This window comes from Aquarana catesbeiana, linkage group LG11, assembly GCF_042186555.1.
Source record: "Aquarana catesbeiana isolate 2022-GZ linkage group LG11, ASM4218655v1, whole genome shotgun sequence".
In the NCBI taxonomy this organism is placed as follows: Eukaryota; Metazoa; Chordata; class Amphibia; order Anura; family Ranidae; genus Aquarana; species Aquarana catesbeiana.
The window spans coordinates 1,172,172-1,185,962 of record NC_133334.1 but is presented as its reverse complement, the minus strand read 5'-3'; the positions used below and the strand labels follow the sequence as shown (position 1 = coordinate 1,185,962).

The following is a 13,791-nucleotide window of genomic DNA, read 5'->3' as shown; positions in this document are numbered from 1 at the left end:
AGACACCCCCCCTCCCCCATCAGACAGAGACCCCCCTCCCCCCATCAGACACCCCCCCTCCCCCATCAGACAGAGACCCCCCTCCCCCCCCATCAGACAGAGACGCCCCTCCCCCCCATCAAACAGAGACCCCCTCCCCCATCAGAGAGACCGCCCTCCCCCCATCAGACAGAAACCCCCCCTCCCCGATCACCAGAGACACCCCCCTTCCCAAGACAGAACCCCCTCAGAGATCCCCGGGGGGGAGGGGCACTATGTACACGATTATCCCCAGGGGGAGGGGCACTATGTACACGATTATCCCCGGGAGGAGGGGCACTATGTACACGATTATCCCCGGGAGGAGGGGCACTATGTACACTATTATCCCCAGGAGGAGGGACACTATGTACACGATTATCCCCAGGAGGAGGGGCCCTATGTACACGATTATCCCCGGGGGAGAGGCACTATGTACACGATTATCCCCGGGGGAGGGGCACTATGTACACGATTATCCCCGGGAGGAGGGGCACTATGTACACGATTATCCCCGGGAGGAGGGGCACTATGTACACGATTATCCTCGGTGGAGGGGCACTATGTACACGATTATCCCCGGGAGGAGGGGCACTATGTACACGATTATCCCCGGGAGGAGGGGCACTATGTACACGATTATCCTCGGTGGAGGGGCACTATGTACACGATTATCCCCGGAGGAGGGACACTATGTACACGATTATCCCCGGAGGAGGGGCACTATGTACACGATTATCCCCGGAGGAGGGACACTATGTACACGATTATCCCCGGAGGAGGGACACTATGTACATGATTATTCCCGGGAGGAGGGGCACTATGTACACGATTATCCCCGGAGGAGGGACACTATGTACATGATTATTCCCGGGAGGAGGGGCACTATGTACACGATTATCCCCGGAGGAGGGACACTATGTACATGATTATCCCCGGGAGGAGGGGCACTATGTACACGATTATCCCCGGGGGAGGGGCACTATGTACACGATTATCCCCGGGGGAGGGGCACTATGTACACGATTATCCCCGGGGGAGGGGCACTATGTACACGATTATCCTCGGTGGAGGGGCACTATGTACACGATTATCCCCGGAGGAGGGACACTATGTACATGATTATCCCCGGAGGAGGGGCACTATGTACATGATTATCCCCGGGAGGAGGGGCACTATGTACACGATTATCCTCGGGAGGAGGGGCACTATGTACACGATTATCCCCGGGAGGAGGGGCACTATGTACACGATTATCCCCGGGAGGAGGGGCACTATGTACACGATTATCCCCGGAGGAGGGGCACTATGTACACGATTATCCCTGGGGGAGGGGCACTATGTACACGATTATCCCCGGGGGAGGGGCACTATGTACACGATTATCCCCGGGAGGAGGGGCACTATGTACACGATTATCCCCGGGAGGAGGGGCACTATGTACACGATTATCCCCGGGAGGAGGGGCACTATGTACACGATTATCCCCGGGAGGGGCACTATGTACACGATTATCCCCGGGGGAGGGGCACTATGTACATGATTATCCCCGGGAGGAGGGGCACTATGTACACGATTATCCCCGGGGGAGGGGCACTATGTACACGATTATCCTTGGGGGAGGGGCACTATGTACACGATTATCCCCAGGGGGAGGGGCACTATGTACATGATTATCCCCGGGAGGAGGGGCACTATGTACATGATTATCCCCGGGAGGAGGGGCACTATGTACACGATTATCCCCGGGGGAGGGGCACTATGTACACGATTATCCCCGGGGGAGGGGCACTATGTACACGATTATCCCCGGGGGAGGGGCACTATGTACACGGGGGTGAATACAATGCCTATATCTCCGGGGTTCCCCCAGTCGCCCTCTGCAGGACATACTTGGACCTGAAGTCCATTGCTGACCCCTTGGACAGGGAAAACGGACGCCTGATTGGTTGTCAGTATAATAAAGACAAAACACTCCACATGCGACGAGCGCTCCTCTATGATTGGCCGGTACCTTTGGGCTCGGTGGATAGCTCGGCTCCGGATTGGAGGATCTCATGGCGGACCGCCCTCTGTAGGTCTTCAGCTCATCAGAGAATGGTAGTGGTGGGCGGGAGGAGACGATGGGAGGAGCCGACACAGGGGGAGGCGGCTGTACTGGTGACGGCAGATGCATCCATGTTGGCTGTAGGGGGGTTGTCCAGGAGGACCCTGGTGGGGCGGGGGGAGCACTCCTCCTCAGCATGGTAACATTGGGGGATGGGGAGGAGCGGGGGATGTTGGCTGCGGGTGTCGGGCGGGGGGAGGGAGGTGGGGGAGCCATGCGTTTCGCAGGACGAGCGACCTCCTCTGCATGAACCTCGTCCAGATCCGTGGTGTGAAGATGGAGGCCGCCGCCAAACCTCCTGGCAGCCGGTGCAGTGGGTGGGGGAGAGGCAGATGGATGTCCTCCGGATCCCTGCAACCAATGACGAAACGCGTAAAAAAAGAGGACTGTTCTCTACAGTGACTACAATACTGGGGGGTGCAACACGACTGCTGGGCGAGGAAGGGCTCATGTATGGGGGCGCTCCCTATGGGAGGGTTCATGTATGGGGGAGCTCCCTATGGAAGGGTTCATGTATGGGGGGCTCCCTATGGAACAGATCATGTATCGGGACGCTCCCTATGGGAGGGTTCATGTATGGGGGAGCTCCCTATGGAAGGGTTCATGTATGGGGGGCTCCCTATGGAACAGATCATGTATCGGGGCGCTCCCTATGGAAGGGTTCATGTATGGGGGGCTCCCTATGGAAGGGTTCATGTATGGGGGGCTCCCTATGGAAGGGTTCATGTATGGGGGCGCTCCCTATGGGAGGGTTCATGTATGGGGGAGCTCCCTATGGAAGGGTTCATGTATGGGGGGCTCCCTATGGAACAGATCATGTATCGGGGCGCTCCCTATGGAAGGGTTCATGTATGGGGGGCTCCCTATGGAAGGGTTCATGTATGGGGGGCTCCCTATGGAAGGGTTCATGTATGGGGGCGCTCCCTATGGAAGGGTTCATGTATGGGGGCGCTCCCTATGGAAGGGTTCATGTATGGGGGCGCTCCCTATGGAAGGGTTCATGTATGGGGGCGCTCCCTATGGAAGGGTTCCTGTATGGGGGGCGCTCCCTATGGGAGGGTACGGGAAGCGATCATGTATGGGGGCGCTCCCTATGGAAGGGTACAGGAAGCGATCATGTATAGGGGCGCTCCCTATGGAAGGGTTCATGTATGGGGGCACTCCCTATGAAAGGGTTCATGTATGGGGGGCGCTCCCTATGGAAGGGTTCATGTATGGGGGCGCTCCCTATGGAAGGGTTTGTGTATGGGGGCGCTCCCTGTGGGAGGTTTCATGTATGGGGGTGCTCCCTATGGAAGGGTACAGGAAGCAATCATGTATAGGGGCGCTCCCTATGGAAGGGTTCATGTATGGGGGGGCTCCCTATGGAAGGGTTCATGTATGGGGGCTCCCTATGGAAGGGTACAGGAAGCAATCATGTATAGGGGCGCTCCCTATGGAAGGGTTCATGTATGGGGGGGCTCCCTATGGAAGGGTTCCTGTATGGGGGGCGCTCCCTATGGGAGGGTACGGGAAGCGATCATGTATAGGGGCGCTCCCTATGGAAGGGTTCATGTATGGGGGCACTCCCTATGAAAGGGTTCATGTATGGGGGGCGCTCCCTATGGAAGGGTTCATGTATGGGGGCGCTCCCTATGGAAGGGTTTGTGTATGGGGGCGCTCCCTGTGGGAGGTTTCATGTATGGGGGTGCTCCCTATGGAAGGGTACAGGAAGCAATCATGTATAGGGGCGCTCCCTATGGAAGGGTTCATGTATGGGGGGGCTCCCTATGGAAGGGTTCATGTATGGGGGCGCTCCCTGTGAGAGGGTACGGGAAGGGTTCATGTATGGGGGGCGCTCCCTGTGAGAGGGTACGGGAAGGGTTCATGTATGGGGGCGTTCCCTATGGAAGGGTTCATGTATGGGGGGCGCTCCCTATGGAAGGGTTCATGTATGGGGGGCGCTCCCTGTGAGAGGGTACGGGAAGGGTTCATGTATGGGGGGCGCTCCCTGTGAGAGGGTACGGGAAGGGTTCATGTATGGGGGCGTTCCCTATGGAAGGGTTCATGTATGGGGGGCGCTCCCTATGGAAGGGTTCATGTATGGGGGGCGCTCCCTGTGAGAGGGTACGGGAAGGGTTCATGTATGGGGGGCGCTCCCTGTGAGAGGGTACGGGAAGGGTTCATGTATGGGGGCGTTCCCTATGGAAGGGTTCATGTATGGGGGGCGCTCCCTGTGAGAGGGTACGGGAAGGGTTCATGTATGGGGGGCGCTCCCTGTGAGAGGGTACGGGAAGGGTTCATGTATGGGGGGCGCTCCCTGTGAGAGGGTACGGGAAGGGTTCATGTATGGGGGGCGCTCCCTGTGAGAGGGTACGGGAAGGGTTCATGTATGGGGGGCGCTCCCTGTGAGAGGGTACGGGAAGGGTTCATGTATGGGGGGCGCCCCCTGTGGGAGGGTACGGGAAGGGTTCATGTATGGGGGGCGCTCCCTGTGGGAGGGTACGGGAAGGGTTCATGTATGGGGGGCACCCCTGTGGGAGGGTACGGGAAGGGTTCATGTATGGGGGGCGCTCCCTGTGGGAGGGTACGGGAAGGGTTCATGTATGGGGGGCGCTCCCTGTGGGAGGGTACGGGAAGGGTTCATGTATGGGGGGCGCCCCCTGTGGGAGGGTACGGGAAGGGTTCATGTATGGGGGGCGCTCCCTGTGGGAGGGTACGGGAAGGGTTCATGTATGGGGGGCGCCCCCTGTGGGAGGGTACATGAAGGGTCATGTGATCTGAAAGCGGTTACCTCATGGGCGTCGTTCTCAGCAGACGAGATTTGCTCCAATCTGGTCTGACACAATCTCTCCACCCAATGCTGAACCTTCTCTGACTCCTCCAGATCCTCCCGCTCCGTCTCCGACACCTGGTCACATGACAGAGGGTCAGCCAATCACAGCACTCGGCGTCTATAGAATTATTTTATATACATAGGAGAGTGGGAGTCGTAGTTCTACAAGTGCAGAATCCTCAGCTGCTTCATATATATATATGGGGGTATATCTGGGTCCTGTATATACAGTATCTGACAAAAGTAAGCACACCCCTCAGTGTACCTACTCTTCCCCTCCCCCATGATGACATCACAGAGCTGGTGGATGTTAGAGACCTTGTGCTCCTCCACCTTCCGTAGAGGATCCCCCACAGATGATCAGTAGGGTTTAGGTCTGGAGACATGCTTGGCCAGTCCATCACCTTTAGAGCCCTTGCACACTGGGGCGGTTTGCAGGCGCTATTGCGCTAATAATAGCGCCTGCAAACCGCCCCGAAAGTGCCGCTACTTTCATTCCAGTGTGCAAGCCCCGAGGGCTTGCACACTGGAGCGGTGCGCTGGCAGGACGGTAAAAAAAGTCCTGCTAGCAGCATCTTCGGAGCGGTGAAGGAGCGGTGTGTATACCGCTCCTTCACCGCTCCTGCCCACTGAAATCAATGGGACAGCGCGGCTATACCGCCAGCAAAGCGCCTCTGCAGAGGCGCTTTGCGGTGGTATTTTAACCCTTTCTCGGCCGCTAGCGGGGGGGTAAAACCGCCCCGCTAGCAGCCGCATACCGACGGTAAAACGCCGCTAATAATAGCGGCGTTTTACCGCCGACGCCGCCCCCCGCCCCAGTGTGCAAGGGCTCTTACCCTCAGCTTCTTTAGCAAGGCAGTGGTGGTCTTGGAGGTGTGTTTGGGGTGGTTATCATGTTGGAATACTGCCCTGCGGTCCAGTCTCTGAAGGGAGGGGATCATGCTCTGCTTCAGTATATCACAGTACATGTTGGCATTCATGGTTCCCTCAATGATCTGTAGCCCCCCAGTGCCGGCAGCACTCATGCAGCCCCAGACCATGACACTCCCACCACCATGCTTGACTGTAGACAAGACACACTTGTCTTTGTCCTCCTCACCTGGTTGCCCCCACACACGCTTGTCACCATCTGAACCAAATACGTTTATCTTGGTCTCATCAGACCACAGGACATGGTTCCAGTAATCCATGTCCTTAGTCTGCTTGTCTTCAGCAAACTGTTTAGAAGAGGCTTCCTTCTGGGACGACAGCCATGCAGACCAATTTGATGCAGTGTGCGGCGTATGGTCTGAGCACTGACAGGCTGACCCCCCACCCCTACAACCTCTGCAGCAATGCTGGCAGCACTCATACGTCTATTTCCCAAAGACAACCTCTGGATATGACGCTGATCACGTGACCTCAACTTCTTTGGTGGACCATGGCGAGGCCTGTTCTGAGGGGAACCTGTCCTGTTATACCGCTGTATGGTCTTGGCCACCGTGCTGCAGATCAGTTTCAGGGTCTTGGCAATCTTCTTATAGCCTAGGCCATCTTTATGTAGAGCAACAATTCTTTTTTTTCAGATCCTCAGAGAGTTCTTTGCCATGAGGTGCCATGTTGTACTTCCAGTGACCAGTATGAGAGAGTGAGAGCGATAACACCAAATTTAACACACCTGCTCCCCATTCACACCTGAGACCTTGTAATACTAACGAGTCACATGACACCGGGGAGGGAAAATGGCTAATTGGGCCCAATTTGGAGATTTTCACTTAGGGGTGTACTGACTTTTGTTGCCAGCGGTTTAGACATTAATGGCTGTGTGTTGAGTTATTTTGAGGGGACAGTAAATTTACACTGTTATACAAGCTGTACACTCACTACTTTACATTGTAGACAAGTGTCATTTCTTCAGTGTTGTCACATGAAAAGAGAGAAGAAAAGATTTACATAAATGTCACTGAGGGGTGTACTTACTTTTGTCAGATACTGTGTGTGTGTAATATATATATATATATATACATACATACACACACACATACATACACACACGGGAGGTATATGTGCGTTGCATGCGCGGTCGCGCTCACCTCCTGCACCAGCCGGTTGATCTTCAGCTGCTTCTCCTTCTCCAGCCTCCCCTCCTTCTCTTGGGCCAGCTTCTCCTCGAACTCCATCTCCTTCTTACTCTTCTTCTGCTCCGTCAGACTCTCCACTTTGGACTTCTTGCGCCCCTTCCCCTTCTGGGGGGAAATCAGAGGGTGAAGGACCCCAGAAATGGGGCGCACACTGTGCTGATCACACCGCATTCAAATGGCGCCAACCCACCGAGCACCGGAGTTCTGATAGAAGATCGGAAATGGTGGAACAACAACACAGCAAACCGAGAGCCAATCAGGAGAGAGGATACAAACCCAAATCGATGGATAAAATCTGTCTGTCCGGATCCTGAGACTTTCTGTACAACTCTGAGCTGTATATGGAGAGGATTACCGGACCCGGGGAGGAACGCAACGCCGCAATCTGGACCCGGGGAGGAACGCAACGCCTGCACCCAGGGAGGAACGCAATGCCGCAATCTGGACCTGGGGAGGAACGCAACGCCTGGACCCGGGGAGGAACGCAACGCCGCAATCTGGACCCGGGGAGGAACGCAACGCCTGCACCCAGGGAGGAACGCAATGCCGCAATCTGGACCTGGGGAGGAACGCAACGCCTGGACCCGGGGAGGAACGCAACGCCTGGACCCGGGGAGGAACGCAACGCCTGGACCCGGGGAGGAACGCAACGCCTGGACCCGGGGAGGAACGCAACGCCGCAATCTGGACCCGGGGAGGAACGCAACGCCTGCATCCAGGGAGGAACGCAATGCCGCAATCTGGACCTGGGGAGGAACGCAACGCCTGGACCCGGGGAGGAACGCAACGCCTGGACCCGGGGAGGAACGCAACGCCTGGACCCGGGGAGGAACGCAACGCCTGGACCCGGGGAGGAACGCAACGCCTGGACCCGGGGAGGAACGCAATGCCGCAATCTGGACCCGGGGAGGAGCGCAACGCCGGAATCTGGACCCGGGGAGGAACGCAACGCCTGGACCCGGGGAGGAGCGCAACGCCGCAATCTGGACCCGGGGAGGAACGCAACGCCGCAATCTGGACCCGGGGAGGAGCGCAACGCTGCAATCTGGACCCGGGGAGGAGCGCAACGTCGGAAACTGGACCCGGGGAGCAACGCAATACTGAAGTATGGGGCCAGGGAGGGATCCAGCGATGGCATGTAGTATCAGTAGAAGGTGACTGCTGGTATTCCCGGCTCCACATCTCTCCGGATCACATTGTATCTCCCGGGGGGCGGAGCCTTTTTAGGTCTCTTGGTGCTTCAAGTGAGAACATTAGTTGTCCTGTACTGGGGCAGTATTGGGGTCCCGGGACAGGTACAGACTGTGAGCAATGGTGGGGAAGGTGAGCTCAGAGCTGGAGAACAAAAGGAAAAAAACACAGAAAGGAAGAAATGCACAACCAATCCACACAGAGCATGCAGAGCTGAGCACTCTGATAGGCTGAGCACAGACATAGCACACACCCTACCTTCCTGAGAGTCGGGAACTTCCCCTCATAGCGATAGAACCAACCGAACGCTGAATGAGAAGAACAGAGTCACCACCATCTACCACCACCCCTCCCCCACACACAACCACCACCCCTCCCCCACACAACCACCCCTCCCCCACACAACCACCATCCATAACCACCCCTCCCCCACACACCACAACCACCCCTCCCCCACACAACCACCCCTCCCCCACACAACCACCATCCATAACCACCCCTCCCCCACACACCACAACCACCCCTCCCCCACACACAACCACCACCCCTTCCCCACACAACCACCCCTTCCCCACACAACCACCCCTCCCCCACACAACCACCATCTACCACCATCCATAACCACCCCTCCCCCACACAACCACCATCTACCACCATCCATAACCACCCCTCCCCCACACAGCACCACCCCTCCCCCACACAAAAACCAATGGCCGGCCATAGACATGATGACACAATGTATACAGAAGATGTATGGACCATTCATGAGCAGATCACAATATGGGGGGACCACCGAGATCCTCTGCAACCCCCCCAGAGCTACAAGGTGTTCCTTTTCACAACATTTCATATTTTTGGGATTCCATGTGATGTAATAATAATAATAACCCCCCCCCCCCACGTTACCCCCCATCTTACCCTCCTCCACCCCTTTACCCCCCCCATCTTACCCTCCTCCACCCCCCACCCTCACCAAGTACAATACAAAACAGGTCACAAGATGTAAAACGAGATCACATGATTAATTATATACACACAGTAATTATATATATATACACACACACACAAGGCACGCCCGTCACACACACAAGACACGCCCGTCACACACAAGGCACGCCCGTCACACACACAAGACACGCCCGTCACACACAAGGCACGCCCGCCACACACAAGACACGCCCGTCACACACAAGACACGCCCGTCACACACACACAAGACACGCCCGTCACACACACACAAGGCACGCCCGTCACACACACACAAGGCACGCCCGTCACACACAAGACACGCCCGTCACACACAAGACACGCCCGTCACACACAAGGCACGCCCGTCACACACAAGGCACGCCCGTCACACACAAGGCACGCCCGTCACACACAAGGCCACACACAAGACACGCCCGTCACACACAAGGCACGCCCGTCACACACAAGGCCACACACAAGACACGCCCGTCACACACAAGGCACGCCCGTCACACACAAGGCCACACACAAGACACGCCCGTCACACACAAGGCACGCCCGTCACACACACACAAGGCACGCCCGTCACACACAAGGCCACACACAAGACACGCTCGTCACACACAAGGCCACACACAAGACACGCCCGTCACACACAAGACACGCCCGTCACACACAAGACACGCCCGTCACACACACACACAAGGCACGCCCGTCACACACAAGGCACGCCCGTCACACACAAGGCCACACACAAGGCACACCCGTCACACACAAGGCACGCCCGTCACACACACACAAGACACGCCCGTCACACACAAGACACGCCCATCACACACAAGACACGCCCGTCACACACACAAGGCACGCCCGTCACACACACAAGGCACGCCCGTCACACACACAAGGCACGCCCGTCACACACAAGGCACGCCCGTCACACACAAGACACGCCCGTCACACACACACAAGGCATGCCCGTCACACACAAGGCACGCCCGTCACACACAAGGCACGCCCGTCACACACAAGACACGCCCGTCACACACAAGACACGCCCGTCACACACACACAAGACACGCCCGTCACACACAAGACACGCCCGTCACACACAAGACACGCCCGTCACACACACACACAAGGCACGCCCGTCACACACAAGGCACGCCCATCACACACAAGACACGCCCGTCACACACAAGACACGCCCGTCACACACAAGGCACGCCCGTCACACACAAGGCACGCCCGTCACACACAAGGCACGCCCGTCACACACAAGGCCACACACAAGACACGCCCGTCACACACAAGGCACGCCCGTCACACACAAGACACGCCCGTCACACACAAGGCACGCCCGTCACACACAAGGCACGCCCGTCACACACAAGGCACGCCCGTCACACACAAGACACGCCCGTCACACACAAGGCACGCCCGTCACACACAAGGCACGCCCGTCACACACAAGGCACGCCCGTCACACACACACACAAGGCACGCCTGTCACACACAAGGCACGCCCGTCACACACAAGGCCACACACAAGACACGCCCGTCACACACAAGGCACGCCCGTCACACACAAGACACGCCCGTCGCACACACACACAAGACACGCCCGTCACACACAAGACACGCCCGTCACACACAAGACACGCCCGTCACACACACAAGGCACGCCCGTCACACACACAAGGCACGCCCGTCACACACAAGACACGCCCGTCACACACAAGGCACGCCCGTCACACACAAGGCACGCCCGTCACACACAAGACACGCCCGTCACACACAAGACACGCCCGTCACACACAAGACACGCCCGTCACACACAAGACACGCCCGTCACACACACACACACAAGACACGCCCGTCACACACAAGACACACCCGTCACACACACAAGACACGCCCGTCACACACAAGGCACGCCCGTCACACACAAGGCACGCCCGTCACACACAAGGCACGCCCGTCACACACAAGGCACGCCCGTCACACACAAGGCACGCCCGTCACACACAAGACACGCACACGGTAGCCGTCTCTGTTCCGCCGTGTGATGTTTGGAGACGAGCTCCACATTGGCCGCTCTGCAAAGGATTCTGGGAAATGAACGGACACACCCTGATCCTCCAAATAGAACTGATATCTTAATTGACCAATCACCTGGATGGACCGGTCCTTCCAAGCCGCATCCTCCTCCATACAGAGCAGGGAGGAGCCAGCATCAGGCATTGGCCTCTATTGCCAGAACATGGACCGGACCAGACAGAGGAAGGAGATCAGAGACTCAAACCTGCTTGTGGGCGTCACCCGCCGTCCCGCTCCGCGCCACTCGCTCATCAGCTAAAGGAACAGAGGAGGAAAGAGAGTGACACAAAACACACCGCCAAGGAGGACAGACCCCACAACAGAATGACCCCTAATTCTGCATCTGTGGGTCCACCCTAAACACCCACACTAGAAAGGAGGACCCCCCCAACACAACAGGCCCGCCCACCCAATTCTGCAACTACACCGAGGGCCCGGGTCCACCTTCCCACCCTACACAAAAGGCCCACCCAAACTACAGACGACCGCCCACCCTAAACCGAGGGCCAGCCCACAATACATCTCATCCAGAGACTGACCCCCAGACCAGTGTGACCGGGCCCCCGAGTACCCCCATCCAGAGACTGACCCCGAGACCAGTGCGATATGCCCCCCCCCCCCCAAGTACCCCCATACAGAGACTGACCCCCAGACCAGTGTGATTGGGGCCCCCAAGTACCCCCATCTAGAGAGTGACAAGGAGCCCCCGCCATCCAGAGACTGACCCCCAGACCAGTGTGATTGGGGCCCCCGAGTACCCCCATCTAGAGAGTGACCAGGGGCCCCCCGCATCCAGAGACTGACCCCCAGACCAGTGTGATATGTCGCCCCCCCCCCCCGAGTACCCCCATCCAGAGACTGACCCCCCCAGACCAGTGTGATATGTCGCGCCCCCCCCCCCCGAGTACCCCCATCTAGAGAGTGACCAAGGGCCCCCCGCATCCAGAGACTGACCCCCAGACCAGTGTGATTTGTCGCCCCCCCCCCCCCGAGTACCCCCATCCAGAGAATGATCACCAGACCAGTGTGATTGGGGCCCCCCCGAGTACCTCCATCCAGAGAATGATCCCCAGACCAGTGTGATTGGGGCCCCCCCCCCGAGTACCCCCATCCAGAGAATGATCCCCAGACCAGTGTGATTGGGGCCCCCCTGAGTACCCCCATCCAGAGAATGATCACCAGACCAGTGTGATTGGGGCCCCCCCGAGTACCTCCATCCAGAGAATGATCCCCAGACCAGTGTGATTGGGGCCCCCCCCCCCGAGTACCCCCATCCAGAGAATGATCCCCAGACCAGTGTGATTGGGGCCCCCCCGAGTACCCCCATCCAGAGAATGATCCCCAGACCAGTGTGATTGGGGCCCCCCCGAGTACCCCCATCCAGAGACTGACCCCCAGACCAGTGTGATTGGGGCCCCCAAGTACCCCCATCTAGAGAGTGACAAGGAGCCCCCGCCATCCAGAGACTGACCCCCAGACCAGTGTGATTGGGGCCCCCGAGTACCCCCATCTAGAGAGTGACCAGGGGCCCCCCGCATCCAGAGACTGACCCCCAGACCAGTGTGATTTGTCGCCCCCCCCCCCCCCGAGTACCCCCATCCAGAGAATGATCACCAGACCAGTGTGATTGGGGCCCCCCCGAGTACCTCCATCCAGAGAATGATCCCCAGACCAGTGTGATTGGGGCCCCCCCCCCGAGTACCCCCAGACCAGTGTGATTGGGCCCCCCCCGAGTACCTCCATCCAGAGAATGATCCCCAGACCAGTGTGATTGGGGCCCCCCTGAGTACCTCCATCCAGAGAATGATCCCCAGACCAGTGTGATTGGGCCCCCCCCGAGTACCTCCATCCAGAGAATGATCCCCAGACCAGTGTGATTGGGGCCCCCCTGAGTACCTCCATCCAGAGAATGATCCCCAGACCAGTGTGATTGGGGCCCCCCCCGAGTACCCCCATCCAGAGAATGATCCCCAGACCAGTGTGATTGGGGCCCCCCCCGAGTACCCCCATCCAGAGAATGATCCCCAGACCAGTGTGATTGGGGCCCCCCTGAGTACCTCCATCCAGAGAATGATCCCCAGACCAGTGTGATTGGGGCCCCCCCGAGTACCCCCATCCAGAGAATGATCCCCAGACCAGTGTGATTGGGGCCCCCCTGAGTACCCCCATCCAGAGAATGATCCCCAGACCAGTGTGATTGGGGCCCCCCCCCCGAGTACCCCCAGACCAGTGTGATTGGGGCCCCCCCGAGTACCTCCATCCAGAGAATGATCCCCAGACCAGTGTGATTGGGGCCCCCCCCCCGAGTACCCCCAGACCAGTGTGATTGGGGCCCCCCCGAGTACCTCCATCCAGAGAATGATCCCCAGACCAGTGTGATTGGGGCCCCCCTGAGTACCTCCATCCAGAGAATGATCCCCAGACCAGTGTGATTGGGGCCCCCCCCGAGTACCCCCATCCAGAGAATGATC

At 58.2% G+C, this 13,791-nt stretch overlaps 2 protein-coding genes across 2 annotated transcripts in view; both read right to left on the bottom strand.

The window, feature by feature from the left end:
• Window positions 1–13,791, bottom strand: part of USH1C (USH1 protein network component harmonin) — a 141,602-nt gene that overhangs the window by 31,599 nt on the left and 96,212 nt on the right. The window contains 1 exon segment of the mRNA XM_073603928.1: window positions 11,526–11,575. Within this exon segment, the coding sequence (XP_073460029.1) occupies window positions 11,526–11,575 (50 nt within the window).
• On the bottom strand, window positions 1,660–7,600 carry LOC141111794 (harmonin-like). The gene is made up of 3 exons (XM_073603929.1): window positions 7,013–7,600; window positions 4,899–5,015; window positions 1,660–2,476 (listed from the first exon to the last, which is right to left on the bottom strand). The coding sequence occupies exons 1-3, from the start codon at window positions 7,229–7,231 to the stop codon at window positions 1,790–1,792; spliced, it is 1,023 nt and encodes a 340-aa protein (XP_073460030.1). The 5' UTR covers window positions 7,232–7,600; the 3' UTR covers window positions 1,660–1,789.

Coding starts and splice junctions, on each gene's coding strand:
- LOC141111794 (XM_073603929.1), bottom strand. CDS start 7,231: ATGCGGTGTGATCAGCACAGTGTGCGCCCCATTTCTGGGGTCCTTCAC. Junction 5,016..7,012: donor TCAACCGGCTGGTGCAGGAG/GTGAGCGCGACC, acceptor TCATGTGACCAG/GTGTCGGAGACGGAGCGGGA. Junction 2,477..4,898: donor CTGAGAACGACGCCCATGAG/GTAACCGCTTTC, acceptor CATTGGTTGCAG/GGATCCGGAGGACATCCATC.